The sequence below is a fragment of the Xyrauchen texanus genome, chromosome 16, assembly GCF_025860055.1.
Source record: "Xyrauchen texanus isolate HMW12.3.18 chromosome 16, RBS_HiC_50CHRs, whole genome shotgun sequence".
Lineage (NCBI taxonomy): Eukaryota > Metazoa > Chordata > Actinopteri > Cypriniformes > Catostomidae > Xyrauchen > Xyrauchen texanus.
The window spans coordinates 38,310,773-38,336,220 of NC_068291.1; the positions used below are offsets into that span (position 1 = coordinate 38,310,773).

Sequence of the window (25,448 nt, forward strand, 5' to 3'; positions counted from 1 at the left end):
AATAAATTCAGATTGATTCAGTGATGTAAAATTATATTTCTGAGTGGAATAAAATTAGTTAATTTATATGTTACCACATACAGCACATTTTTAGATTACTATTTTTTTTCTAAGAATGGAAGCAAATACATTAATTGCTGTACAGATTATAATGACTCTATATGGAGTGGTGGTGGCTTAGTGGGCTAAAGCACTGAACTGGTAAGCAGAAGGTTGTTGGTTTGATCCCCACAGCCACCACCATTGTGTCCTTGAGCAAGGCACTTTACTCCAGGTTGCTCCGGGGGGGATTGTCCCTGTAATAAGTGCACTGTAAATCGCTTTGGATAAAAGCATCTGCTAAATGTAACTGTAAATATGAGTCTATACAATAAGGTAAATACACAGAAAATCCATCTAGCAAGTCTCTATAGTGGCCTATTAAAAAGTAACCCATACTAACATTTCTAAGATACTCTCTACTTGTAGGCCTAACTATGTAAATGAGGATCACCACCAAATAAATTGGCCAAGTGTTACGGGTTCTCATGCCCATCTGACGTACAGATGAGTGTCTTGGGAAGAATATCCCAGCTGAACATAATAATGGGATCCTAAATGGTTTGTAACCTCAGCATCCCCCTTTAGAGAACATATGAGATATGATCTCTTATCAGCATCTCCAGCTTCAGTGGGAGGAGAGCAGTGCTTATCTGTCAGCCTGGACTGACCCCAACACTCTCTGATGGCTCTCCGCCGGGAGATACAACTGATGCCCTCGCATGGGAAAAAAGAGCTAAATATATTCCCATCTTTGACTGAAACAGATGTGCTAATCACTGTGTTGAGTCTGCAAGCAGAATTTAATTTATAGTTTTGCACTGCATAATGTACTGCTGTATTGGTAACAGCGACTTTGTAAATTATTTTTTGCTTTATAATGTAATATTATTATGTATTTTATATATAATAATTAAGCATTTAATTTGTGATTAAAAAAAATATGTCTAAGCCTTTAAATATTCTTTAAATATATTTGTAAATATTCACTGTCATCTGAGTAAAATAAATATTGTACACAGCAGTTATATGAGAAACATTTATTTATTTATTTCAAAATTCTTGAAAATACTTGGTTAATGCTAATGGCTAAACTGAATTAAAAGACTGCAGAATTTATTCAGAAGTGGTTAAAGGGCATCAAATAAACAGATCAAATGCAAACTTGTGCAAAAGTAATATTTATAAACCCTTTTCAATAAAAATGTTCAAACTAAACAAAGCCAACAGACAGGTAGAGATACACAAAAGGACAAACTATTCATTGAACATTTAACCTAAACATGAGCTTCATTAGGTAACATTAAAGGAATATTACAAGTCCAAAAAGGAAAATCAAGGCACACTTCCAGATTTTCCTTTTTGGATTATCATTTCCTCATTCAAGAGGACCTTCCTATATTTTTTGAAGAACTTCGGAGCATACAGGATTTTGTTAAGCTAAATTGACAACATTTGTGGCAAAATGTTGATTACCAAACAATTAATTTGGACTCATCCCTCCTTTTCTTAAAAAGATAAAGGAAACAAAAATGTGTGTTACAGGCACTTACAATGGAAGTGGATGCGGTCAATCAGTAAACATTAAAATACTCACTATTTCAAAAGTAAAGCCACAAGATGTAACATAATAACATGATTTTAACATGATTTTACTGTGCTAAAATCCCTTACTAACATTTCTTTGCATAAAGTTTCTTCGTTGCCATGACGATGTTATGTCAACAAACCCTAAAACTCTAAAATGACTGTAAAAATTACAATTTAAACAACTTTACAGCTCAAATAATAATCCTATTTTAACAGAAGAATTCATTTGAGTGCTTTTATTAAATTATAAGCTTCACATGAACCCTTTAAACCATCCACAAATTGGCCCCATTCACTTCCATTGTAAGTGCCTCACTGTAACCTCAATTTTTGCTTTTATTAAAGAAAAGGAGGGATGAGTAAAAATTATTTTTGTGTTAATTAACATTATTCCACAAATGCTGTCAATTGAGTTTAACTTGTATTGAACCCGGAATATTCCTTTAATAGTTTGCCTATACAAAATGTATATAATATGTATGTTCATTTATAAAGAGTTAGACCATTCTCAAGAGAATTTTGCTTACATTTAAATGCTCCCCCTTTTCCTTATGTCTGTTGTAACAGTGTGGACTTTAACAGTAGTATTTGCATGGTGAAAAGATTGAATTTTCGATCAAGCGATAAGATTACATTTAAAAATATACAATTATTGCATTAACTTCAATGAATGTACGTGGACTGAACTCACATTACTAAACAAGACATTTCGGTGTCCATGACAGCAAACAGGGGAAGGTTAAAGAGCACATCGATCCCTTGAGACCCGATAAATAATAATCTGCCGGCCATAAAAATGAATTTGTAATTTAATCTCCTCATAAACGTTGGCCCCGCCCTTGTCACTTGAATGTAAGCGCTGATTGGACAGTGACCTCATAAAAAACCCTGAAGGCGACCCAATGGATAAAACACGCGCCAGGCGCATCTCTGTGACAGTATATCGAGTATACTTTCATCCGACAGCTCCCGAAATCGGACTTTGGGTGAACCGGCCGAGAAGATGCCACGGGGATTCTTAGTGAAAAGGAGTAAACGAGGCTCACCTGCATCATACAAGGTGCGCGTTGAGGAAAAAGAGTTGTCTCCCCAAACTACAAATGGACCCACAAGTGTCCTGGTTGAATGTCCAGACTTAGTGGAATCAGAACCTGTTGGAGAAACATGGACAAGTGGTTTAACCTCTAAAAATGACCAGCCACGTTTACTGGAGGACATTGGAGGAGTGGTTGGAGAAAACTGCGATTACGCACAAAGCTACTTCAGCCAGCCGGAGCAGAGCGCGTCACCTCCCGATTCCTACAGCCCGATCAAACCGTTCAGCGCCGAGCTCAAGCAGTCGTTTTTGGACCGTTGTCTGAGCTCACCCGCCACGGCAGAGTCCTTTCCACAGGCCACCCCGGTGTCCTCAATCGAGCGTCTCCTTATGAACCACGCAGACATGAAGTTTGGCACGCCAGTGTCCACTTCGTTACCCACTTATCCATCATTTCACCAGAGCGTAAAGCGCGCGTTCATGGAGTCCGAGCGCAAGAGCAAACCGCCCGCCAAAAAGCCCAAAGTCATCCGAAAACTCAACTTTGAAGACGAAGTCACCACCTCACCAGTCTTGGGGCTTAAAATCAAGAAGGAAAGCCCCGAAACCAAGCTGGCACCATCAAGCCGAAAGAAGCCGCTGGGTGAGTTCATATGCCAGCTTTGTAAGGAAGAATACCCTGATCCGTTTTCCTTGGCACAGCACAAGTGCTCCAGGATTGTGCGCGTTGAGTACCGCTGCCCGGAGTGCGATAAAGTTTTCAGCTGCCCTGCCAACCTCGCTTCGCATCGAAGGTGGCACAAACCTCGCAGTTTAAGCACTGGAGATGCCCAAAACGGGAAGAAATCACAACTAGAAGTGCGTAACCACGAAAAAACGTCAGTGGAAGGGAAGGAGAACGCCAGTAAGATCAGAGTAAACAATCAGCACCAGCTCAGTCCGGACAGCTCCCAACACCATCGATCAGCACAGGACAGCAACATGCTGCACAGAGCATCTCAAGACCCTCCTACTCTGGAGCAAAGGTATCCATCCACCGAGAAGTGCTTCGATCTGCATATCAGCTCCAGCGAAAGCTCCAGATTGTTCGATCACTGCCCCGAAGAGCCTGAAAGGTCCACCACCCCCTATCTACCCTCATCGGGAGCTGAAGAAGTGTACGAATGCCACTTCTGCAGCAAGAAGTTCAGAAGGCAAGCCTACCTGAGAAAACACCTGGCAGCACATGAGACAATCAAAGTATCCTCCTATAATCATCATCACATAGAGACCGGACAGATCACTTTTCCATGCCACCTGTGTGGCGCGCACTTCCCTTCGGCTGATATAAGGGACAAACACAGACTTTGGCATGCAGTCAGAGATGATTTGTTACTCAGACCAGATCTGAGTCCAGGAGAACAGCAGATCTTCTCATGCAAACACTGTCCGTCCACGTTCTTCAGTTCTCCAGGTTTGACCAGACACATTAACAAGAGCCATCCGACAGAGAGTAGACAGGTGATGCTCCTACAGATGGCTGTCAGACCTGGATGCTAATTTCAGATTATAAACAAACATTTCGGATAGTTTAATGGCTCGTTGTTCATTTAATTGCTTATTAATAAACTATGTGCAGAGTTTTTTCTTTTTGGTTAACAAACAACAGTTTATTTATCCCTTGATAACCAGGGTAACACATTATAATGACTTATAATAAGTAATTAAAGGAATATTCCGGGTTCAATACAAATTAAGATCATCCGACAGCATTAATGGCATAATGTTTATTACCACAAAAAATAATGTAATCTCATCCAACCTTTTCTTTTAAAAAAAGATACATTGGAAGTTACTTTGAGATACTTGTAATGGAAGTGAATGGGGCCAATTGTTTTAGGGTTTAAAGGCAGAAATGTGAAGCGTTTCATTTTAAATAACTTTCATTAATTCTTCTGTTTAAACTCATGTATTGTTTGAGCTGTAAAGTTGTTAAAATCATTTTTACAGTCATTTTATGGTTTAAGGGTTTGTTGACATTACATCATCATGGCAACAATTGTAAAATTGGCGATATCTACATAGAAAAGGTTAGTAAGGGATTTTATCACACGAAAACCATGTTAACGCGCATATTGTTTACGTCGTGTGGCTTTACTTTTGAAATAGTGAGTATTTTAACATATACTGATTGGCCGCATCCACTTCCATTGCAAGTGCCTCATTGTATCCCAGATTTGAGATGTTTTAAAAGAAAATGAAGGGCAAGTTAAACTATTTTTTGTGGTATTAATATTATGAAACAAATGCTGCCAAATGAGCTGAACTTGTATTGAACCCGGAATATTTCTTCAACAGACATTATATACCGGGTTCCCACCTTTTGACCCAAGCATTTTCATGACTTTTCCAGTTGTTAATGATTACTGGAAAAAAATGTTTAAAAGCCATTTTAATCCACAAAGAGCACTTTCTAGCTGAGAACAACTAGAAAAAACGTATAAAAATTGCTGTTTGACTTGTAATTTAACTTATTAATTTCCATGACTTCTCCGCACATGGAAATCACAATTTTAAAAGTCCTTGATATTTCCAAGTTTTCTATGACTGTGTGGACGCTGTATATATTGCTTAACTTAATATTCTATGAAAATGTTTGAATTTCTATTTAAAATGAATAATTAATGATCTGTTAACCTTTATATAATGTTTGTTAATGCTCTTAACACAAGTTATAACGTGTTACCTGTTACGTTTGAGACTATTGCGTAAAAACACCAGATCTGCTCAGTTTTGTCATAATGTATTACTCAAGGCACACAGTAGTTTATACAATTAACCTATGTAATTATGATGGGGGAAAGTGATGCGTAATTATGATTAGTGTCTCATTGTACAAGTGGTTCCCATGGAAAGCTTGTTTCGTTTTAATCGTCTTAGGAGGTGCATTTATTTCTAGCCTATGAATTAAGGTACTGTATGTACAACAGTTTCTGCAAAAAGAAAATCTATTTATATCATATCAATTAACTGCCAGGAAATGCTTAGCACACAACAGGACTATTAGAAGCCTACATGTAATATTAAACCATAAGTGTCATATATATATTTTCATATGTAGTCTGAACATTTATAACTGCTATGGGGCAATTCAAGTCAATAAATCGAATTCTTTCAAATGTGGCTCATTAGTAATTTGCTCACATCCACACTGAACATTTATTTAATTCTATGCATTAAAATAATGTCAATCAGCTGTTAGGACTTCATCAGCACCGAGGTCATGAAATAAGTGCACTAATTATATAATAGGTTTTGCAGCCCAATGTGTTCTATAATTTACAATCAGAATTATATATAACATATATATATATGCATAAATGCATATCACGATATGTTATTTAAATATATATGTATATAAATAACCCTGACCATTAAGCATAGGCCTACACAGAAAAAAATATTTTGTGAATAGGTTCAAGCGAGAACATGAAAATATTAAGTAAATTCTACATTCAAACATGAATGTTTGTTAATATAATTTATGATTAATAATCATTTTTACAATGTGTCATCATGTATAAATCCTACTGTAGAAAACCATGTCAAATTTATTTGCTAATTTGAGTACATTTAGCTAATAATTATAAGTAAATGTTACTTAACTTTTCAAAGCTTTTTCTCCCAGCATTAACTGGGCATGAATAATTCATTAGCTTGCAAGTTTATTTATACTGTTTTATTGTTAATTTTGTTGTTACATTTGGTAACTTCTTGTTTTGTGCAGTCTGAAGTTAATTTTCGGCTCAAAATGACCCGTTCATGATCCAAAAAATCTGTTGTTACCATCATCGTGTTTTGTCATCATATTTGTAAATAAAATTTACAGTATTTACTAACATGTTTTTGTTTTTTACTAATTTACTTAGTCACTATAATCAATATTGTCAGTAAGTTAAATAGATTCTGCTTAATTTTATATTATTATTAACTTAGAAAAATTAAAATCAAGCAAATCTTAAGCCATTTTGTTTAAGTGAATATATAAAACAAATATGGCTACAAAAGAACTTGTATGCACCCAAAAACAAAATTAAACTGCACAGGACTTCCTATGTTGTAAGAATAGTTTTATTCTTAAGTGTAGTTTCACATCCACTCTCCTTCTTCTACATCCAATACAAATGTATAATATATAGCACTATCGTATGACAATATTGTGTTTGTGCATGTGCTTGCATATTGTGCAGTTGTTCTATCAACACATGCAGTTTGTACTGGAATCATGCAGCATTTGGTCAGTATTAACATACATTAAATCTACCCATATAGGAGTTGTTTTTCCTTTTGAAAATATGCACAATTCTCAAGTCACTTGTGTGCAGGCTTTTAATATACATTTTATTTTATCAATCCAGAAAGGTGCTGTATGATTTCAACTCCATATAATAATTTTAGTATGATAAATTTGTAAACAATTTCAAATTAAAATGAAAAGTAAAACAAAATCCACAAAGAATGACCCTTATGAAGTCTCGCATAACTTCCAAGAAAATATACAAACTTGCATTTGACCTTTGTCAGTGTCAGTTACCCTTTAATCCCTTAAACGTTCAAAGGAAAACATAAAAGTGACCTACACAAGTTTCAGAGATGTTATTTGCACACTGGTCAAAGAACAAAAGCAACAAAAACAAACACATGGGGTCTCCCAGTTGAACTAGCTCAAAGTGTCCTGAAGTGGGTAGTTGTGTTCAATTTGACAACGTTGCCCTATCCCTGCAAGACCTGGTAATGTGGCTACTCGTATGCACTTTTTCTTCAAAATCTCTCTCAAGATGAATCAAAAAGAGGCGTTGCAGTCAAATGATTAATGCTGTAAATGAGCTGATAAACCTGTGTTGGCTTTTGTCTCTAAGGCTGCTGTGCAAAGAAACAATACAACAGGACAAGAACCCAGCAAAACCAAGCCATAAAGATCAACATTCAAGCAGGAGAGATCACATTTGCACTCTTTGACTGGCTCTAAGTGGCTTGAGGTTATAGTAACATTTTGATCTTTTTTTTTTGGTTGATTTAAATACTGTTAAATATGTACACAGATCAGATACTGTTCATACACTATAAACATACATTAAATATGTATATATTTTATATTTATAGATATATACACACAAATAACCATTACAAATGACAAAAGGGGGCCGTTCAATATACGTAACATTAACAATAAAAAAAACAGTAACATCCGAATCAAGTGAAAACTGAATTTACAATCATAACGTGATCCATAATGAAAACTTACATACAAACAAACAAAACAAATAGACAAACAAAAAAAAAATACAGAAACAGTCGTCAACTTCATATAAAAACAAACTCTGAAATAAACATTACAGCTAGTGCTTAAGTTTAAATGTACACCTGCTTTACAAACACCATTTTCAAACACTTCTCCAGCCATTGCAGATTGTTTTGTCATCAAACCGTCAGATTATAAAGAAAACCTTGGCGCTTAAATAGTCCTCTGTACAAATATAAAACGTTGTGGCTGATACAATGGCAATCAAAACAAAAACGTTTCCGCAACTAATAATTTATTCTCCTGTTACAATCACTGACACTCCAAGTAGTGGGCAGCTCGCTAGCTAGTTCAGTGGCACCAGCTCTGATAATTAAACATTTAATAAAACAAAAATAAACATTTCATTTGTCTTTTCTGCCCACTGTACAACAACTGCGCACAAATCACCTCAAATGAGCATCTCAAGTATAACTTTGATTGTTGTGGCTCTCAGTTCTGGATGGGAGGAGTCATAGATCATTGGGGCATGGCTATGCAGGCAAGAAGTGCATTGGGCGAAGTCCTGGATTGAGAGCGAATAGCGTGGAGTGTTCAGTAGGAGGGCGTTGCGTGTGTTTGTTCTGGAGGAAAGGGTCATGTCTTGTTTGCGGAGCCAGAAGAACGGCGGAGCTTCATGGACATCCGGCTTTTGCTAGCACGAGACATTGGCGAGGCCAAGTCGCTCCCGTCTACCTGCATTGCAGGACTTTCGGCCGGTTGACTCTCATGGCATGAACCTGTGAGGAAGGGAAAAGGGTGGATGAATAAGACTGAGCACAGATATCAGTCCCTCCCTCTTCCTGTCAATTCACATACATCGTACTGCTGCCCAACACTACATTTGAACAGACTACACACTGAACTGTTTTCAAACATCTATTTGAAAGCAACATTTCATGAAAAAAATGAAAATTATGGCATAATTTACTCACCCTTATGATGTTCCAAACCATCAGTATGCCCCCCACCCCCACCCCCAAAAAACGAATAGAACAGACTGCAGATGGCTCGAAACACGTTTTCAACAGTTGAACTTCTTTCTAACGGGATACGGTGTCTAAAAATTGTGCCACTCCTTTGTGAGGATGCACAACTGTCAAAGACGTTCATCTTGTGTATATTTACATTGAACAACAACTGAAAACCAGCACAGGAGGATGCAATAATGCGTTCGGTGTGAACGCCCCCAAACTGTTTGAAAACATTAATTTTGCTATGTTTTCGTCTCTCATCCACACTTGAACAGCGGTTTCCTTCAAACTTCCTTGTGACTTTCGAAAACGCTCTCGCATACTTTGAAAAAGGATGAGGAATGTTTCATTGTGAACGTACATTCCGTGGAACACAAATGGTGAATTTTTTAAGGTTATCCTGGCTTTTCCAATAAAATGTTCTCCTCTGCTGTGACTCTCAAATCATAAATATACCATTAGAAATTAGCAGGAAATGAAATAACATGAAATCAAGACAAGTCTGCACTTTAATTGACAAGTACATGTAAAAAAAAATAAAAAAGTAAAAAATGTTGACAACTATGTCAAATTTATCAGTTTCTTTACACCCTGCAAATTTCAAACTAAATTTCAGTCTGGTCTTCACTCACAGCTAAAGTATGGCTTCAGAAATCTTGGAATAAAGTGCATGAAATTAGTCGAATGGACCACTTTTAGAGCTTGAAAGACACATTACCAATTCACTTTCAGTATATTTATTTAATTTGTGTTTCATAGAAGAATAAATGTCATGAGAGTGATTAAATGATGACAGAATTTTCATTCTGGGTGAACTAGTCCTTGAATTTTCGCTTTAAATGGCTGTTTGTGACTTAGAATATGGTATAAAAAAAGAGAAGGAAAATAAATTTGAAAAAGGTAAAAAAAATCTATATTGTACTAAGATATTTTGAAAATTATATATATCATAAAATCATAATTGTTGTGAATATCACTACAATTTGAATAGGAAAAACCTCTCCAGTTATTTTTAGGTTAGATGTACCAACATAACATACTCAAATATGTTAAAACAGTGTTTTTGCAGTGCAAAATAAGTGTAAAAACCCCTTTCTTCAGAAGGTCATGAGAGGTTAATGTAACAGTACACTGTGGGTGAATTTCACAGAGCGAATCAAGGGGTATGCTGGGACTAATCGACACTGAGATCTGAAACCTCCTCCCTTAGATTAGACCAACAATGATGCAGTTACAATATCTCAACACTAACTACAGTGAAAAAGATTAATGGGGATGAAGAAAGAGGAAAAATAAAAAAAAGAATAAGGTACTTTGGCGTTTTCAGTTTCATCATACCGTTCACAGTTAGCGTGAAATACCTTGTGTTTCAAGCCTTTGCCCTTTACCTTGATGAGCCCAATGTTTTCTAGTGAAGGTTTAGGAAGGAGTAGAAAAATCTCAGCATTACTCTCTTGAAAAGGAGAAGGAGACAGGAAAATGGGAGAGTGCAAATTAGGAAGGGAAGCAAAGAAACAGAGAGAGAAAGTGATTTTGGAAAAAAGAAAAGAGAAAAAGAAGTAAAGATGAGAAGTGAGAAATGTGGGATGTCAGAGGAAGAAGAGAAACGATACAAAAAAAGAAGAGATCAAACAAAGGTGTGAGCAGGCTGAGACAGAAATCAGTAGCAGGTGCACATAAAATACAAAACAACAAATTTAAGAGCTGATCTCTCAACTCACTTTTTTATTTATTTCAGTCTTTTTTTAACAATCCTGATATCGATTCTTAGAATCACAAATTCAATCTTTTACTCTATGCCAGGTGTCATTATGTCGATCGCGAGCGTGTACAGCGCTTCTCCCATGAATAAGTCGACTGAAGATGTCAAGATTATGGTCCATTTCTCAACCAAAACCGATCATATTTCTTCAGAAGACATGGATTAAACCACTAGAGTAGTACCTGAGAGCCGAGTGTGACTGCTGTGTGCATTTTCCATTCCTCTTTTTGATTTGTAACTAGTAGCACCTAATAAACAAGTCAAATTATAATTTGTTTTTTTCTAGAACAAATATTTTTTCCTAAAAAATGTTTGCCCACATATGTGGACAGCGAGACTAAGTTGTGAATTTTTAAATAATACCAAGTCATATTTTTTTCATCAAATTGTTTATTTCCAAGAGTGCTGGTTTTTCATTTTATTTTTAGACGTTACAGATATTACATTAGAAATTAGCATAATTAATTCTGATTCAAAGAAATGCCCAGCATCATCCAATCACCGCCAACCATGTTAAAATTAAATGATACATTCCACATTTTGAATCTATGTACTGATTACTATTGTACCATGTCTGCCAAACGTTGAGTGGTTTAAACATCATCTGCAGCCTGAAACTGAACTTTTGATTGGACGTTTGGGTTGAATGCACTTTTGATGCTCACTTGCTCCTTATTTAGTGAATGACTTAAACTCCCAAAATGCACCTTATTTTCAAATCAAGGTTCTCCCAAAGACAAACTTGACAAAGCATGTTGTTTTGTCACATCACTCCGTACGTTGAAAGTTTAACCCTTTAAAGACAGCACAGAGTCTCAGGAACAGAGATCAGTTGGTTTACATTAAATTAAATTAGGATTTGTGTGTAGCAAAGCCAAAATACAATGTACACACTCGTGTATGCAGGGTTTGCTGAAGGTTATGCTGCTTTTAAGTACTTTTTGGAGCTTAAACATTTTTAATCCAAATTGATATGCATTGTATGAACACACACATCGTATATCCTTCAAATAATCTGATTTTGTTCTGAAGAAAGTCAAACGAGTTTGAGAAGGCATTTACTCACCATAATGCCATCCCAGATGTGTATGACTTTCTTCTGCTGAACACAAACAAAGGTTTTTAGAAGAATATCTATGTAGCTCCATACAAAGCAAGTGAATGAGTGATTTTGATGCTCCAAAAAGCATATAAAAGGCACAAAAAGCACATAAAGGCATCATAAAAATAATCCATATGACTCCAGCGGTTAAATCCATATCTTCAGAAGTGATATGATAGGTGTGGGTGAGAAACAGATCAATATTTAAGTCCTTTTTTGCTAGAAATTCTTCTCCCACCCTGGCATGAATGTAAAACACTAAAAACACAAGAAGAAGGATGTGAAAGTTAAAGTGGAGATTGATTGAGCAGGGAGGATAATTTATAGTAAAAATTGACTAAAATATTGAATTGATATTGATTGAGCTTGTGAACAGGAATATAATCTGGAAATCTGTATCTATACCCAGCCCTACCACTAGTCACTAAATTCTAAACCTGAACACCAATCAACCCAAATTCAAAAATTGTTAATTCGCTATATTGATAGAGATGTTGTCTTTAATTACTTTGAATAACAAGAACATTATGGCTCATAAGGCTGCAAATTCTGTAAATTAGTACTTTCAAGCAACTAAGCTCAACAGCAGGCTTCCAGATGTAAAAATGCAACTCAAAATCATTATATTGAAATGTATATTTAGCGATAACATATCAATCTTTCAAGACAGACCTACCATGAACACCAAGGTTGGACTATATATTCCTCTGTAAAAGCCACAAGTCAGTGATTTCAACTTTTCTAATTGGATTCAATTCGTATTAAATTCCCAGTGAAGTACTACACTATCCATAATCCTGAAACTAGATCAACCAATTTGAATCGCCATTATCTTGGAATTGAAGGTATCTCCGCCTTTGTGAGTTTTTGCAGGATTGTATTGGCTAGCTAGGTATCATTAGCTAATGTTGGTGTTGTGAGCACTGTGGTAACCCTAACTGATAAGAAATTCATAAAGACATAATAGACATTTTCGAGTAAAGTCTTGTACCTTTGTCTTTTTCTGACTTTTAAGTACTTTGTCATGGATTATCTTGGAGCTGGTTGGTTTGACTCAAGCTTATAACTCTTTATTAAACAATGTTTTGAAATATCCATGGAAAAAAATTATGGAAAAAATTCTTCTGGAAGAAATGCCCCTGAAAAAGTGGGTGGTCAATGTTGAGCTCTATGCTGCTGCTGCAGCTGTATCATTCTGACACTTTGATTCAACATTTACAACGACAGACAGACAAGTTATATAAAGAACAGAGGGCCTCACCCCAAGTGAAGATGAGATCATGCCAAACACGAACATGACTTCAGAAGAGGTAAAGAGAGTGTGTAAATGTTGGTTAACATTAGGGATTATGCCGTGAACATGCCATGCAGGTAAATGTTTCAGACATCCAGCCAAACAAACGCATAAGACAATTAAACAGCAGAGAAAGCCTCAGTGTATGGGTTCTCCAGGAATCTTACCTTCAGATATACACAAGTGATTGATTATGATCTGAAGGGGGAAACATAAGATAAAAAAACAAAAATAAATAAAAACAAATGGAAAAAAAAAAAAAAAAAAAAAAGAGAATGATCATTTGGGTTGAGAAGGAACCAAAGGCCCACAGAGGAAAATGTAAACACAAAAGCCCAAAAATAAGCTTTGGTTTTGAAAAATGACTCCATTTTTCGTAAACTTAAAAGGTTGTTTTTCAGTCCAAAACGGCAATGATTGAAAAAAAAAAAAGAAGAAAATAATAATATATATATTAAAAAAAACAGACACGTGTCTTCAAATGAAAGGATCAGATCGACAATGTTCTTCTAATTGTTTTGTAATCACATCCTTTAAGAGGTAGTCACCCAATAATGACAATTCTGTCATCATTTACTCGCCCTTATGTAGAAAGAAATGGGTAAATGATTACAAAACAAACAGAAGAATATTGTCGATCTGATCCTTTCATTTGAAGACACGTGTCTGTTTTTGACCCCTTTAAGAGCGTTAAATGGGGAAAAGTTCACTGATTTCTCTTGAAATCTTTTATCTGCCCTTGCATTTGATTTCTAACAAGTCTCTCCCACAATAATAGATTGGTGCTATTTTTGGACTGCCACAGGTGGAGGATCAAATTTAGCTGCCATGTTCATTTTATAATCAAAACAAACAAAACTCTCACGTGTGTGTGAACAGATGTGATTGGACAGAAAGAAAGCTAGTTTGTGATTCTAAGTTATAGTGTACACTATTGAAAGTTATAGCAACAAAGACACGTGCAACTCCTGGTGTGAATGACTGGGACGAGATGAAATGTGGAGGGTGAGTATTGTAGCTGAGCTGTGTACAATAACAGATGGACGATGAATTAAGAAATGACAATAAATGATGCTCACCTGCTTCAGAGGGGAGATGGTGGAAGGGTGCAGGGCAAAAAACACGAGCTGCGTAGTCCTCAAATGTTGTGGGTTCCAAGTGGTGCTGGACTATCGTCTCCAAATACCTCGCTCTTTCTTCATAGCTGATTTTGTAGGAGTTAGGGTCAGATGAGGATTCATTTGCAGTTTTCAAAAAGAAACACAAACCCAAGTAAACTGATAAATAAACTTGCTTGTGTGCAAGTTTCAGGGGTAAAACAGTTATCCAGGATGTCATGGGTTAAGAAAGCAACAATAACAATTCTCCCATCATATTGTAAACTGTATTACAAAGCTGTCATTGCTTTATGTACAGTGACATTGGGTATCAATGGACATCTTACTGTCTGTGTTATTCGGTTACGAAAAATGATGGTATTGAGTAAATGGAAGGGATTGGATTAGGCCGCTGTGTATGGGTTTAAAAATGGAGGGATTCTGTTAATGGGAAAGATTTGATTAAGTAGTCCGGTGGCATATGGTCTATGCTGCATTCATAACTCTGTAAAAGTCTTGGAAAAACTGAAGCTAAACTGAAGCTAAACTAAAGCCTGGCGAAAAATCAATAAAAAAAGTCGCCATTTGGATTTAAATAAACAGATACTGAAGAGCTTATGATTGGATCATTAATGCAGTGATTAATATGTTTCAGCTGGCAACAATTCTTTTAACCCCAACTGATGCAGTGTGTTGCTTCTCATTTCTTAAACAACCACGTAGGAAGACATATCCCATGGTCGTGGAAAAGATGTTGTTATGTTTCAGAATGGGCAAATTATTGGCCTGTGTGAATCAAAGAAAACAACTAAGGAGATTGCTGAAATCACTGGAATGGACTCTATGCATATCCTACGTCTTCTGGTATCGTATTCAGCTAATGCGAACGCGTCAAGAGTTGTAGAAAACTACTATTCTTTAAAAAAAAAAAAGTGATTTAACACAACAAATGTGATTTGATTTAGTAAAAGTATATCAATTATCTCTTAATGAGCTCCAAAAGTGTAAATACATACAATCGGAAGCTTGCAGAATGGCCGAGCACCGCTATCCCGTTATGTAAGGCTTTCTCTGTGTGCAAAGTATTTACATCCAGCAACTGTACAGTGATTTACAAGTGAGAAATACAGCAACACGTGCGATTCGAGACCACAAACTACCACCTGAAGTCGACAATGTGGGACAGTTGCTCCGTTGCTCAGCTGAGGTTTTGGCACTATCCGCAGGGCAACGAAACATCACTGAGAACACTACACACAGTACTGATTTTTGGTAAATTATTATATTCTTCCCCTAGTCATGAGATTCCACGTGTAAAGCACTACTAAGAAGAAAAAAAAACCAAACCCACAATATTCATATACTCAATATTGTAAAGCGTTCACACATAATTTAATCTATATTTAGGCTATTGTGCCAAATTACTATATTGTGCCACTGTTAACTATAAAATGTTCACTTCTCATAAGACTTCGTCCATCATCATGGCTATGTTAAGTCACTATGTTAAGATATATATGATCGTTCACGGCAGCATCTGCTGTGAAGCTGGAGTATCATCAGTTGCCATATTATATTAATTTAGAATATTATTATTTAGCAAAATTAATCAAAATAATTACATGTGTAATACAGTTGGAAACAAAGACAGGGACTTTTCACCCTCATTGTGGTCGATAACTTAAATACACATTGTTAAACCCCTTCTTCCTTTTACTGGATGGAGCAAGAGCCCTGTGTCTCCAAGTGTGCTTCTGGTGTTTACAATGTAAGTGGACTTAAAAGAGGACCCAGTTTCTGTGAGGGCCACTGATCATTTTACATGGGCCAGATTTGGCCGGCGGGCCACCAGCTGAATAGGCCATGTGTTAACGGACGGCTCTTGACCTATCCAATAAGGCAGACGCACAAACATATTACGGTCTATAGAAACAGCTGCTAATAAGGCAGTTTTTTTTATTGATCTGAGACCGTTTGGAGTGTTCAAACAAACTAGGTGTGAAGGTGAAAACTAATGAAACCTAAACTAAATTGGATTAACAAACTGAAAATAAAAACTAAATTACACGCTAAAAATGATAATACGCCTGGTTTCTTACATACATTTTTTAAATAAAAACAACACTAGACATCCATAAAGTTAGGTCAACTTTGGCCACCCTATAATACTAAAACGACACATTTCAAATAAAAACAATTAAAACATCAAAATGATAATATCCCTGGTTTGAATCTTATATAAAATAACAATAAATATATTTTCATAACTTCAAAACTAATTAAAATATAAAGATATTAAAATAATTTAGGTTTTAGTAGCACAGTATAAAATACAATTCGAAAAATAAAAATGAAAGATTGCGGTAACACTAGATAACAAAAACTTTTACAAAGTTAAGCATATTTAAATTATATAAATTAACTTTGGCCTAAAATACTAAACTAAAACTAAACTGAAGCTAAAAAACATAAAAAAAAAGAGCTTAAACTAAAATCAACAGTCATCGTTTAAGAATTAAAACTAAGAAAAACTAAATTAGAATTAGAATTTAACAAAAAATTTATGGGAATTGCAAACTGAAAATAAAAACTAAATTATAACACTGGACAGCCCTAAGAAATTAAACAAAGTTAAGCATATTTATATGACATAAGTTCAGGCTTTGGCTTTCCTAAAATATTAAACAAAAAAAAACAAGAATCGTAAACAAAGTTAAAACCTATCAATTATAAATTGAAATTTAAGTAGAACTAATAAAAACTATAATATCCCTGCAACACAGAATGCTGTGTCATTGGAGAAAGCTGATGGAGTATCTGCAAGAATAAGAGAGATGAAAAGACACAATTAGACATCCTGCTGGGGTGAGGAAGGAGGAAGATATTCCAGCTAAAGCTCTCAGGGTGTTTCTGCGGGTGAAAAGGCACATGTAGTGAGTGTCTCCACCAGGAAACACAACACTCATGCAGATCTGTCGCTTTTCTTTTCACGTCTCCAGCAGACCTGCTTCCTGTCGATGGGTACCGCTGGCTGAGAGCAAACCATGGCCTGAGTGGGTGAGAGGCTCCCATAGAGGGGAAGAGAAAGCAGCTAGTGAAAGTGTGTGTGGGTGTGACGTGATTAGACACACGCGGTACTAGAACACTGACACCCAGAACGTGCCATGGAGTTTGCAGCCACAAAGCTGCCTGCCTCTGATGGCGCCCGTGAAAGTCTTGACAGTGTGTTAACACAGCGCATGGAATAGCACCGGTAGCATTTATGAGGTTTTAATGACTGAAACATGTAATCACTGCTGTTACAAATGATCTCCAAGCTTCTGAATGCAGAGTCTTCCTGTTGCTTCGGATTGTCCTCTTCTGTACAACTGTAAGTAAGGGCAGCACTACCCCACTGACTGCTCACTAACCCCTAATAAAAATGTAACGCCAAAATGCCAAGCACTTGCCCAAAATCACAAGCTCCAATTAGCAAATTTTTTAGATTTACCTACACCTAAATTTAACATGAAACAAAACTTAGGGGCCGTTCAGACAGAATGAGTTTGTGATGAGGAGGAGGGCGTGGCCGGGCCGCAAGGATGCACACCTCAGCGCTGAGTTGCCAAATCAGCGGGGGAGAGATAAAGGAGGAGCAGGAGATGCCAGAGAGAGTGAGAGATAGAGACACACACATGGAGCTGTGTGTGTGTGTGTGTGTGTCGACGTCTGTTATTATGTTTCATTTCAAAGTTTGTGTTGAATAAAATCCTGTTAATTGTTAAACCAGTTCCCGCTTCCTCCTTTCCCGAACCTTGTCACAGATTTATTTTGCTTAAAAAAGCTAAACATACGGCAAGAATTTTAACAGAATGCAGCTGTCTCGAGACGCATTAAGTTATTTCACAACCATCTAAAAAAATGCAGCGTTCCTGTGCGAGAGACAGCGCAACGGTCAAAGATGTCCAAATGAATTGAACAGTGCAGATGGCTTGATTGCATTACATGACAGTCAGTTGGTCTCTTTCTTTCTGAGAGGCAGATTTGGAGTCTTGATCATGCTATCTTGGTCTTGAGACATCTCAAGGCCACGTTTGACCTGGTTGTCTCTTGATCTGAATCAGGGTCTCGACCTTTGAGGCCCTATATTAAGAGCGTTAAGCGCCACACTATACCTCATAAACGGAAAAAGTCAATGGGCATGACCATGATGTTTTGCCGCCAAGTGTAGAAGCAAGTGGTTTTGACGAAATTGTGCGTACAAAGCCCAAATGGGCTGGGTCAAGTACTATTAAAGTCTGAGGTTCCATTCCCTGTCAAGCACCAGCAGAGGTGGCCAAGCCAGGCAAGTATTTCACTGCAACGACACTTGAAACCAATGATTGGCAGTGATTAGTTGACTAGAATTAAATTTTTTTAAACCCCCCTAGAGGGGCCCCCAGCCATTTAGCTACAAATTTAAGTAAGAGCAGAATTTAAAATGTTGCGAGAGTCACAAAATATTCATAAGTTCAGGCTGCATGTTTTGAATGTTAAACATTCTGTGATAGCCCCCTAGAGGGGCCCCCATTCCTTTAGCTACTAATTCAAGTAAGAGCGGGATAGAGAGGATGCCCGATGTCCCAATCTAGGAGTCAGAAGAGGAAAACGTTAGAGGAGAAGGAGAAGTATGACAGTGTTGACTGGTACAGAATCTGTAATATTTACTGAATTATCCCTTCTCATGAAAAGATTGCCAACGGCCGCGTGATTCGCAGTCAGTACTGTTTACATTCACTTTACTTAATTCTACATACAATTCTTATTTAATCGCAACAAACTATATACATCATTAGAAAGGCGTTATCTCCAGATTTTATATTTCACCACAGCTTTATGATATAAATTTTACAGTAAGAGTAATTCCTTAAGTTATATAAGGAGTACACATCTGACATACAAAGTCAAAATGAGAGTTTTGGACATAAACGTAATAAAGACACATGTCCATTAACGTGAGTAAGCTCTCGTCTTTTTGTCATGGCTTCAGTAAACAATGTAAATGGTAAATGGTAATGGTAAAGTAAATGACCTGAGGGTAAAAACTGTTATTTTGCCTGGTTGTCCTGACCAGAGTTCTCTGTAGCACCAGCCAGAGGGCAACAGTTCAAAAAGTGAGTGGGTAGGGGGTCGGGAGTGATTCTACCTATATGTTTCCTCAATCTGGAGACGTACAGATCTTGGAGGATGGGCAGGGGGGCACCAATAATCCTCTCACCAGTCCTGACTGTCCTTTGTAGTTTCCATTTATCTGATTTGGTGGCAGATATAGATGTACAAAGGACTCAATGACGGCTGAGTAGAACGGCGTCAGCAGCGCCAGTGGTAGGTCCCTGAGGAGCACCAGTGCTAATAGTGAGGGTCCCGGATGTGATTTTTCCCAGACTCACTAACTGCTGCCTATCTGTTAGAAAGCTGTTGATTCACTAACAGATTGTGGCTGGCATGGAGAGCTGGGTCAGTTTGGTTGAGAGAAGATCAGGCATGATGGTATTCAAGGCTGAACTGAAGTCCACAAATAGGATCCTTGAATAACTCTCAGGTCTGTCGAGGTGTTGCAGGATATAATGCAGTCCCATGTTGACAGCAACATCCATAGACCTGTTTGCTTGGTAAGCAAACTGAAGGGGGTCAAGCAATTCCTGTGATTTTATTTTATTTTTTTAATGATGGTGAGGCATTTGAAGCAGCAGGGAACTTCACACAGCTCCAGTGATCAATTGGAGATCAGTGTGAAGATGGGGGCCTGTTGATCAGTGCAGATTTTCATACAGGCAGGTGAGACACCGTTTGGGCCTGAATCTTGAAATTGTGGTATGTCAAACATAAACATAATTACTGAAAATTACTGTTCATTTTCATTATTTGTTATCCTTATACTACATCTGCTCATTTCTCAAAATCCACGAATAAAGTAGGCTTTACTAGCCCTAGCTCTGTATCCATTCTAGAACTATGGCAGAATACTACCATAGAGAACTTACATCTGTGAAAATTTCAGGTTCCTATCTGGTCCCCCACCAGAGATAATCAACCAAAAAATTAGGGGAAACGTAAAAATAATTGCACTTTCTCGCCCCCATAAAAAAAAAATAAGAGAAGTCTTAAACCTGAAATGTTCTGCATGCACACAATAATTACCTGGGTACCCCCAAAAAGTAGTATAGGACATTATAAATTGACCCTAAATTGGAACTTTCAGCTATCTTTATCATTACATATGGACATCTATGTTCCAAGTCTAAGGAACAAGAATGTGCAAAATGTTTATATACTGTATGTTCATATACCTTTCTAATGTGCTCTTGAGATCAGTTTTTGTTCCAAGGAGCTGGGATCATCTTGAGCTGAGATATTGAGGTTTCTGTAAACATCTTTATAACCAAAATTTGTCATGCGCCATGACACAAAGATTGCCACTGTTGTTAAACATAGTAAAAATAAAAATAAATCAATTATGGTTTTGCAATACCAATACATAGAGGTAATCACTCAAAACAATTTTGGACAATTAAAAAGGGTCAAGCAACCTATGTTGGACTTCTTGAGATAGATTAACCCTAAAATGTTGCATTGCGCCTAGCGCGGTAACGAAAATGAGACCCTGGTCTCAGAAAAGGCCACAGTCTACTGTCAACATACTTAAGGAGATAATTACCTCAACTACAGATCAGCAAGGTATCTTGGACATTACAGAGAATTTGCAAAATTACATTATACCGAATAGCTACCTGGACACTGTTAAAGGAATTCTGCAATAAATTCAGCTTTTTTCCATTTTAGATGATTTAAATGGACAGCCTGGGTTTTGGACCACAGGTCTTGGCGTAGATCAGTGTTTCCCAATCCTCTTTCTGGAGCTGCCCCCAACAGTACAGATATCGGATGTATCCCTTATCTGACACACCTGAGGGCTTTCAGCCTTCAGGTGTGTAGTTTGGTCTGGGTGTTAAGGGGTCTGTATTGGTCTGGATCTAATTCTTGGAGGTTCTGGTCTTGACTTGGCCAGAATAAGCTGCTAAGTGGACCAGATTTTATGCTGACAGTCAAAAGTCTGGCTCTATGAAACTAAGGAAGCACTAGCCTACCCCGGACAAAAGAGAAACAGTGAGAGAAAGCGTGAGCAGCACTGCTGTGTGACTTAATAGCCCTATCAGAGCCGCCCAACATGTGGTCACCATCCTGAACCTGAGATGATCCTATAATGTCACCCCGTCACCAAGACGACAAATCCTCTCCGCTTTTGACTTCAGATGCCCTTTGTGTATCACAAAGAGAGAGGTAAAGGGAAAAACAGTTCTTCTTTTTTCTTCTATGCACTGTGTATTCACCCAAATAACCCAGGCATTACATCCACTGTAATTGAATTTTTGATGGGTGTTTTTTTTTTTTTTTATGATGGCTTGTTAAAAAGGAGAAAGTCCTTTTAAGAGAGTTTGTGCCGGGTTCTCTCGCCCTCTCTAGCATCACACGCTTGAAGAGGAGAAGGGCATAAAAAAGGGCCTTTTGTGCATTACCAGAATCTAATTCTCCCCGTGGATAAAAGGCAGAAGGGGGGAAAATACTCCTGGCCTCCCCCCCTCCCCTCCTACGGAGCTTTTCATTGTCACCGTGCTGAACTCCTGGGCTCTGGAAGAAAAGAGAGAAATTGCCACTGAACAGACAGCAAAAGTGAGCTTGTTAGCACATTAGGAGTGAAGGGCTCATGGTGGGCTTCAGGAACAGTCCCTGGTGGTGTGTTAATTCAGCACTCCGAACATGCTGGTGCTGATAGCCTCCAAATTGATCACTCCAGCTCGCCTTTTTTGTTCCCTCCTCCTACTCCATCCACCTCTGGTAGAGGGGAGTTTGGAGAGATGTACGCTTCTCGAAAAAAGGACAAGCTTTTCACAATGTCAAAGTTATGTCAGGCACCTCGACTCTGACAACTCCTCTCTCACCAACATGGTGTCTGAAAGAGTCCAACCGACCCTTCAGGACTACAGCAGTAAATTGCCCAATTTCTGGGCCAAATGTGGGCACAATCTGTTGAACGGATGTGAATATGGTAAGATTTGTTAAGCAGAGCTGAAAGTACTGCACTCCCATTAGTTGCCATATAAAGCAATATATATACACTTTGCATGCCACTTTATTTGGTTATTTGGTTTAAATTATTCATGCGATTATCTAATCAGCCAATCGTGTTGCAGTAGTGTAATGTTTAAAATCATGCTGTGGCAGGGCGGAGGGCGGGGCCGGGTCATGATCATACACACCCGGTCCCTTATCAGGCTATACCATCAGAATGGAGAAAAATGTGATGTCTCAGTGATTTAGACAGTGGCATTGTTTTCAGACGGGCTTTGAGTATTCCTTTAACTGCTGATCTCCTGGGATTTTCACACACAACAATCTCTAGATTGTAAGAAGAATGGGGCGAAAAACAAAAAACATCCAGCGAGCAGCATTTCTGTGGGTGAAATTAGCTTGTTAATGACAGAGGTCAGAGGAGAATGGCCATACTGGTCCAAGCTGACAAGGAGGTGACAGTAACCCAAATAAATACACGTTACAACAGTGCAATGCAGAAAAGCATTTCTGAACATACAACACATCGAACATCGAGGCGGATGGGCTACAGCAGCAGAAGACCCATCCGTGTACCACTACTGTCAGCTTAGAACAGGAAACTGAGGCTGCAGTGGGCACAGGCTTACCAAGACTGGACAGTAGACGATAAGAAAAACCTTCCCTGGTCTGAAAAATCTAGATTTCTGCTGAGGTATACACATGGTAGTCCCACAGCAGCATCAGTTTTCTGTTCTTAGCTGACAGAAGTGGAACCCAATGGGGTCTTCTTTGATTGTAGTCCATCCATCTCAAGGTTCGACATGTGCATTTTGAGATGCTATTCTGCTCACTACAGAGTGTACAGAGTACAGAGTGGTTATCCGAGATACCGTAGCTTTTCTGTCAGCCTGAACCAGTCTGGCCATTCTCCTCTGACCTCTGTCATTAACAAGCAGTTTTCACCTTCTCTTTATACGCTAGAGACTGTTGTGTGTGAAAATCCCAAGAGACCAGCAGTTACAGAAATACTCAAACCAGCCCATCTGGCACCAACAATCACCCCACAGTCTAAATCACAGAGATCACATTGTACCCCATTCTGATGGTTGATTAAATTAAGCTCCTGACCCATTTCTGCTTGATTTTATACATTACACTGCTGCCACACGATTGGCTGATTAGATAATCGCATGAATTTGCAGATGTACAGGTGTACCTAATAAAGAGGCTGGTGAGTATAATTCTGCACATCGATATACACTTTAATTGCTACTACGTGCCAAATCTCTGCATATCTTTAAAATATTTGATGTCACTAACCTTGCAAACTTTAGCAAATCCAGTTTTAAAGTTGCCCTCAAAAGCCCTTGTTGTATCAACCTGGAACCTTGTGATTATGACCGTTTTCAGGCTAATAAAAATTATTGTGTGAATTTACTCATGGATGTTGCCTCAAACCAGCCAATCATATTAGTACTTACTAACTTGAGAAAGCGTTTGAGTTTTGTGTGCAATATGCATCAGACATATGCATTATAGTGCATGGACTGCGAGACTAATGCAATTAGTAGACACTTTTTCCAAAGTGACAACATTCAGATATACAGTTTGTGTTCCCTGGGAATCAAACCCATGACAATGGCGTGGCTAGCACCATGCAAATAGCATCAGTTGAGCTACAGGAACCCCAAAATGACTTACAGGAACCATACCAATGACCTCCAAGACAGAGATGCAACACCAAATCAATCTCCACTTCTGGCACAATAACTAATACAATCACCATGGCGACAATTCATTACCATTATAAGAATTAAGGTAAAAATATTTGACATTTGTCAGTGAGTATTCTACGACACACTGCATTATACTGAACCAATGTTTAAATGAATCATAAAATACTGAGAAATAATTTTTTGAAATGAGACCATCTCAAAAGGACATGCGTGTTTGGAACCGGGTAGTTCTGGGACAACAAAAGGTGTTGTCAGATGTGTGACAGCACAAGGATGACACACAGCCAACTGTGGCCAATATCTCCACTCAGAGAGCGCAGCTATTCCCTTCTCTCGCCTTGCAAATTAACACAGCACAGTAGCTGACAAGGATGGTGAGAACACGGTCCCAAATCACAGACACACACAGCTCATTTAAATTACACACACATCCTCAGTCATTTTCTCCACATGGTGTGGTTGTTATTATCTGTGCTGAGAATTCCTCCATAGGACATCATTGGCACCTTTCAAAAGAAACCCAGAACAGGATCTGCAGCCCCACAGAGAGAACAACTGTTCAGCTGCCGAGCGGCTCTGGTATCCCAACACAAAACCCAACGGGATGTGCATATAGGAGTCCACTCACTCAAACCACAGGGTCTCCACAGGTGCTTTTGTCGAGACACATCTGTCAAACCCTGTGAGAAATCACTTAGCCAATATACAGTAGTTTTCAGAACATCAGTCGCAGCACTTTAATAGAACGCTTAAGAGTTCATGTAGACTTTAAACTCTTGCGATTAAGATCTGACATCGGCCCAACAATCGAATCTGATCTGACAAACTTCATACACTAAAAACATTGAAAATATTGAAGAAATGAATAAGTGCTTTTCCAACATCAGGCTAAATGGTTCCAGCAGCATTTCCACTTGAGCACAGTTTGGCACAGTGCGATTAAAAAAGTTCCTGGCCTGGAATTCTCAGCATGGTTAGCTACAGAGAACTGTTCTGGTGGAGCAACTTTACTGACATGGCAACTCATGATTGGTCACTTGCCCAGTCAATCCATTGTTATCCTGATTTCACATCACCACAGTGGAAAAAGAAACCATAACAGTGCCAATAAGCCTGGATTGGTACAGAACGGCATGGTTAAGCAACATGAACCGTTCAGCCTGATGGTGGAAAAGAGGCTTAAATGTTGACAAACAAAATCCGGAATACTTGACATATTTAAAGCTAAAGTGTGTAGTTCTGCAAAAATAAATCACAGTTTTCAAACCAATTCCCAAACATTCTCCCCGTCTTTCATTGGTTGTACAAACATAGTCCCCCCCCCCCCCCAAAACTCACAACATTGGTCGAGTCGTATTTGTGTCAGGCAGGTCAGGATGCTTAAACAAACAGGATGTATTGTAGTACAAAACTGATTACTTAAAGTTG

The 25,448-nt window shown here is 38.0% G+C and overlaps 2 protein-coding genes across 6 annotated transcripts in view; one reads left to right on the forward strand and one right to left on the reverse strand.

The window, feature by feature from the left end:
* The first annotated feature begins 2,632 nt into the window (after positions 1 to 2,632).
* LOC127657342 (insulinoma-associated protein 2) lies at positions 2,633 to 4,204 on the forward strand. Its single transcript, XM_052146083.1, has one exon. The coding sequence runs from the start codon at positions 2,633 to 2,635 to the stop codon at positions 4,202 to 4,204; it is 1,572 nt and encodes a 523-aa protein (XP_052002043.1).
* Positions 4,205 to 6,759: 2,555 nt separating this feature from the next.
* The window catches only part of ralgapa1 (Ral GTPase activating protein catalytic subunit alpha 1), a 101,330-nt gene continuing 82,641 nt past the window's right edge, over positions 6,760 to 25,448 (reverse strand). For 3 of the 5 annotated variants that reach the window (XM_052145179.1, XM_052145181.1, XM_052145178.1), the window contains exons 39-40: positions 14,197 to 14,321; positions 6,760 to 8,725 (exon numbers count right to left, since the gene is read on the reverse strand). In XM_052145179.1, coding sequence (XP_052001139.1) covers positions 8,583 to 8,725; positions 14,197 to 14,321 — 268 coding nt within the window. In that variant the 3' untranslated portion in view covers positions 6,760 to 8,582. Of the gene's footprint in view, positions 8,726 to 13,284; positions 13,316 to 14,196; positions 14,322 to 25,448 lie in introns of all 5 variants that reach the window. The other 2 variants (XM_052145182.1, XM_052145180.1) reach the window with 1 other exon arrangement.

What these genes read in the sequence shown, in the direction of transcription:
- LOC127657342 (XM_052146083.1), top strand. Translation starts at nt 2,633, where the DNA reads ATGCCACGGGGATTCTTAGTGAAAAGGAGTAAACGAGGCTCACCTGCA.